This window comes from Polypterus senegalus, chromosome 9 (assembly GCF_016835505.1).
Source record: "Polypterus senegalus isolate Bchr_013 chromosome 9, ASM1683550v1, whole genome shotgun sequence".
Classification (NCBI taxonomy): domain Eukaryota; kingdom Metazoa; phylum Chordata; class Cladistia; order Polypteriformes; family Polypteridae; genus Polypterus; species Polypterus senegalus.
Window position 1 is genome coordinate 59,209,844 of NC_053162.1, and position 6,000 is coordinate 59,215,843.

General features: G+C 33.0%; 1 protein-coding gene across 4 annotated transcripts in view; it reads left to right on the forward strand.

The window, feature by feature from the left end:
- shcbp1 (SHC SH2-domain binding protein 1) overlaps positions 1-3,499 on the forward strand; it is a 122,528-nt gene extending 119,029 nt beyond the window's left edge. For all 4 annotated transcript variants that reach the window (XM_039763142.1, XM_039763145.1, XM_039763141.1 and 1 more), the window contains exons 11-13: positions 1,251-1,337; positions 1,858-1,999; positions 2,294-3,499. In XM_039763142.1, the coding sequence (XP_039619076.1) occupies positions 1,251-1,337; positions 1,858-1,999; positions 2,294-2,610 (546 nt within the window). In that variant the 3' untranslated portion in view covers positions 2,611-3,499. The remainder of the gene's footprint in view (positions 1-1,250; positions 1,338-1,857; positions 2,000-2,293) is intronic.
- The last annotated feature ends 2,501 nt before the right edge of the window (positions 3,500-6,000 follow it).

The following is a 6,000-nucleotide window of genomic DNA, read 5'->3' on the forward strand; positions in this document are numbered from 1 at the left end:
CTAATGCATCAAGTTTATTTCTAATAACCTCATTATATTCATTATTGCCAATCACTGAAATTTCAGTTTTCTCTTTATTTAGTTTGTGAAAATTACTACTTATCCATTCAGAAACACAAGTAAGACATTGTGTTAATGAATGAACAGAGTTGGGGTCATCAGTTGCTATTGATAAATACAGCTAGGTGTCATCAGCATAGCTGTGATAGCTCACGTTATGCCCTGAGATAATCTGACCTAACGGAACCATGTAAATCGAATAGAACAGCGAACCCTGGATAAAGCCTTGTGGAACACAATATAGAATATCATGTGTCGTCGAAGTATAATTACTACAACTAACAAAGAATTTTCTACCAGCCAGGTAGGATTCAAACCAATTTAAGACACTGCCAGAGAGGCCCACCCACTGACTAAAGCAATTTATAAGAATATTGTGATCAATGGTATCAAATGCAGCATTCTGATCTAAGAGGATAGCAACAGATAAATGGCCTCTATCTGCATTTACCCGCAAGTCCTTTACTACTTTAACGAGTGCAGTTTAAATTAAAATCAAAAGTATTTTATACGCTGCAATCAAAAATATATTTTTACATAAACATGAACATAGAAAAATTTAGCTGTACATGAATTGCCCTGGGTTATACAAGGTATTAGTCTATCCTTTCTTGTTATATTTCAATTGCCATTTTTCCAAGGGTTTTTGGAGTTAGCTGTGATGCATCTCAATATGTAAAATGTGTGACATAACAGTTACTGATACAGTATTTTTTATAAACTGTAGATAAAGCTTTGTCTGCATAATAATGTATTTTAAAGGTTCCCTTTAACTATTTGAATTTTCTTTGGCAACATCTTGCAAAATGTAATAATATAGCATAAATTGGGCATAGAGCAGCACTTATTGACAGTGCTCAATGTCACTTGTAAAGTTTAGTCTTAAAGCACAGCATATATGCAAATAACGAAGAAACTGGAAGAAAGGGGTGATCTGCACGGCATAAAGTGGCTCAAAAGAAAAAAAAAATCTCAAGGAAGAGTACTGCACAAAAAAGCAGAAAATGGTAACCATGGATTGCCACATTATTTAATGTTGAGTGTCTAAGCTTTGACTTATATTCTTGCAGGATTCTTAAAATTTACTGTATCTCTGATTTATTTATCCTGTTGGAACACAATATTAATTGACTTGTGTTGTGTTTTTTTTTTTTTGCTTTTTTTTCCCCTCCTCTTCCTCTAATCCAAAGGGTGCTGGTGTAGAAATTTATCCTGGTAGTACTTGTAGTTTAATTGGGACTGGAATACATCATTGCAAAGATGGAATAGTCATCAAAGTAAGTAATAATTAATTTTTATTAATGAAAGTAATTAATATTAATTAGTATTAAGTAATTCCAGTTTTAAGTATTTATATCAATCCTTTACAGCTAACTACTGTGCTCAATGTTTTTTTAAACCTTGCATGCAAACAATTCAAGAAATTTGACAGAATTCAAATATCCATTCATTCACATTTACATTTTACATTTATTTGCTTAGTAGATGCTTTTATCTAAGGTGACTTAAAAAAGAGGTAAAATGAGTAACATTAGGCTAGGGTGTGTTTGTTCAGCAAGTATAATAGGACAGGTTACAAAAGTTGACTGCCACAAGTAAAAAGTTGTAATATCTCATACATTTACAATCAATGAAGCAATTACACTTAAATAGCTAAGAAACCTTTCAGATCTTGCATGGTGAGACAAAGTGATTATAATATATTCAGAGCTATAATATCTCATCATCATTGTAGTCCTGTTATGTATGTAATAATGGTTTGACTATTCTTGATATGTGCATTTATATTTGTTACAGGACTTCACAGATGAATTGTACAGCATGGCCAGAATTACCATGAAAAATAATGTAATTCATAACAACGAAGGTTATGGTGTTGTATTAGTTAAGCCTGCAAGTCTTATTCAGATAAAGAAACCCAAAAATATTGATCTTGAAGGTAGAGTATGATATAGGTGATTCTTTTCAGTTGACTGTATTGAGATTTTTTTTTTCTTTAAGTTGAATTCTAAATTGACGAGACTTAAATAGTTAAACTTGTTACTGTGTACAGTGCTAAGAAATAGTTTTATATTTAATGTACTGTTTCAAATATAATGCATTGTATTTTAATTTGCCGTATTTCAGACCATATAGTGTTTTAATATTAGAGATGTAATATAATCAGTTTAGTGAAAGAAATATGTTTTGTATATAAAATATTTGATTGTTTACAAAGAAAACTCTGTTTTAGGTAAAAATGTGGAGGATGACTGTGAAGCAAAAGCAACAAGCAATATGGAGGACCCATGTGAACTTCCTGCACTGGGTAATTGTGTAACTGACAATGAACAGTTTATGGAGCCTGATCCTATCGAAAGTAATAACATTATTAAAAATGAACTGATTTCCACATCTGCTAAGAAGAAACAGTTACAAAGAAAATCCTTAATGGAGCTTGGAATTAAAGAGATCAATGACAACTTGGTAACTGAGGAACTGTTTATTTCAATTCAGGGCAACCTTTTTAAATTAAACGGAAAAGGAAGTTTTGGGACATTTTTTTATTGAAAGCTAGAGAAAACTAAAGAACGTAAAATGAAAGCACGCATCCACTTTACATGTTTATTTATACACTAATGGCTAAAATCGGCACTTTTATCTAAAATACTAGTTTGGCTTTATTTTTACCTTCTCTGCTGTGTTTTTAAGCATATCTCAAACGAACAGGCAGTGGGCATATATTTGATTATTTTTACAATGTAGAATGATTTAAACCTTAAAATGATTTTACTATTCATTACAAGCTAGTTAATTTGTCATTCTCCATTTTAAAAAAAAATTACATTTGTAAATTTGCATTGTCTGCATTCCAGAGTGATTGCTTTGTCAATTTTGCAGTCTTCTACTTTAATAAAATTATGTGGAGGGTTGTTACTGTGCATGTACAAATAGCAAATGCGCAATTTACTGAGTGACACGGGTTTATGTATTAATTCATGCTTGTGAATTTTTTTTCTGGTTTGAGAAAATTTTTAACTTGAATTTGTTTTATTATGCTTCCACTGAAGCTAATGGGTTTGTTTACACCGGATTGCACACATTTTCAGTGCCAACTTAATTGTAAAGAAAGCTATTGTTTTTTTGTAACTGCTTTTGTCACTTTTGTTACCTATTTTTATTTTACATAGTTAATGTTAGCGTTTAATTGCAATTGATTGTATTGCTGCAAATATAAAGTCCAGGAAAATCTCATTACATGGCCATCAGTTCAATTAACTAAATGTATAACCAACTGCTGCAGAACGGTGTACATGCAGTTACTGATGTTTTTCTGTAACAAAATATAGCTAAGTTCTAATTTTGTAAGTTGTAATTGTTTAAACACAAATCGTTGTGTTGGTGCATGTGTTATCAGAGTCCATAATGCAGACAAAATTAAATGATGACTATTTTGGTATTTTCTTCAGGTATTCATTGTTGTCTCTGCTTCTGAACTGTGAAACTGGAGTTTGTGTCACTTCTCTCTTTAAAAAGATTTTATATCGCAAAAAAAAAAAAAGTTGAGTGTCTGTGACACACAGAGTTTATGTGAATATTTATTCGTGTTATAAAAGTACAGTCAGTGCTTGAAGTTAATTTGTAACATTACAGCAGTGGCATATTTCATTATTTGTTAAACTAAATTTAAATTGGGTGGTTATTGATGTTGCATATATAAAAGCATTTTCAGAGAGTAAGTAACTGTTTCCAAATGTATTCACGTCAATCAAAAATACATTATTAGCACTTTATTGACATTTATCATCAGAAGATTGTCTCTAGACATAATGTGAAGAATTACATTTTAATTATCAAAGCATTGTTTACCTTGGCACATGGTTCTTTGAATGTAAAGGACACAGATCAGGCATAGAACAGAACAAAACTTGATTGGCATAATTGTATCTCTAAAAGTTAAAAAATAAATAAATAAAAATAACTAACGGATTAACAAATAGCCAGCTATGCTGTGTTTCATAGGAGCGGTCTATAGTAAATGTTTTCCTGGGACGGATTTTCATTTTGCACTTGTGTCAGCATTAGACCCGGTGTACTGTATTCCACTATTCGAACAAAGCGAATGTTCATTGACAAAGAAATTACTTTGGAAGTATTTGGATTACCCTTGTATTGGATTGGTGTGCTTTGTTTTATTTAACACTGAGGTGCTTAGTCCTCTTAATCCTGTGTATTTTTGTTAGACATGATATACTTTTATTATCTGGCTGTATCTAGCCCACTAGTCTGAGAGCTGTTTTAAACTTGGGTGTGTTTTTAATAGAATATATTTGTAGTGACCCTTGCAAAATCTGTATTCTTACTGATATTGCATTCTCATGCTATTGGACAGATAAGGAAATACAAGTTTCTGAGCCAGAAATTTCACGTGAACTACCTTCAGATTAGAAGCTCTGACTTGGATGTTAGGGCCGTGTGATGTTTTAAAAGTTCACATTGTCATTTCAAAACACTGGTAATGTTTGATACCACTGTGCTTGGAGAGATGCTTGTGAATTACGAATCATTAGCTGCTCTATCTATGTAGCACAGAAAGCATCTATACAGGGTGGTTAGCATCTTTAGTAGATGTGTCGTTTTTAAACCTTTAAGCGCACCTACGAAGACAATGCCAGTTGGGATAATTGTGCATACTGAGGTAACGGGTAGAATGGAGGATGAGCGTATAGTGCACACAGGCTACAGGTCATGTGGGTAAGACAGTTAGGGGCATTCCAAAAGAAGATGTTGGTTTTAGATGTGTTCTGTGGATACTTAACAGAATCTGTGAAAAATCACTGGCTTAATATGAATGCTGATCTGGCTATCATATCACGAGGAAATACACTTCAACTACAAGTACTGGATTTAGTAGTCAACAAGCCATTCAAAGGCAGTGAGATACAGCGTGGCTGCTGTCTGGCAATCGTGCTGACACCTACATTGTTTGTGTGCACTATGAATGGATTCTACAGGCATGGGATGCAATTTGCATGGAGATTATCTTCCACAGATTCAAGAAATGATACACCGCGAATACCCTGAATGTCTGTGTAGACAATGTTCTGTTGGGAGGGCCTTTGGAACAGAAGGATGGGAGTGGCAGCAGTGAGAAGGAACCCACTGATGCAACCTTTTGAAGATAAAAAAAAAAAACAATACAGGTTGGCCTTTATTTAAATATGTTCAAATTAATATATTTATTGAAGTGTAATATAGTTTTAAAGCCTAATTAGGACCTTTTTTTGGCTAACTAGAAAGATTACAATATGCAAACTTTCGAGTCAACGTGGGCCCCTTCTTAACGGTAATCGGACCGTTAAGAGTTTGCACTGCTGTAATACTGACTGACTGCCTGTCCTATTTCCTCTTCAAATACCATGCCTATTGGCACGATTGCTGTTTAAGACATTGCAATGTTTTTTTTTCAAAAATTATTGCTGGAAAGGGGAGGATCATTTTATATTCCGGTTTTCTAAAATTCAGGCCAAAATTCTGCTCAATTGGAAAAATCTTCATGTAAATAACACAATGAGGAAATTACACTTCATGTTGTCTTAAACTAGATAAAAAAACAAGTCTGGTTTATAAGAAAATGGGAGCACAAATACAGTAGGATTATTATTACAGGCAGAATGTGTTTTAGAAGGTATCAAACACCTTCACTACTTTTTGACTTTCTTACCTGTTGTACTCGATTTCATGTTGACATATTTGAAGTCCCAGTTCTTGTAAATAAAGATACAAATTAATTGCACAATGATTAAAATCTATTACATTGCCAGTCTGTTTCCAAAAACACAAATGGCTTCAATCTTGAAAAATGAGGTTTAATGGTAACCTTTATGTGCACTACATAGGGTGGTGATTTTAAAATAACATTAAGGCAGGAACACTGAAATTATTTCAAACAAGTAGACT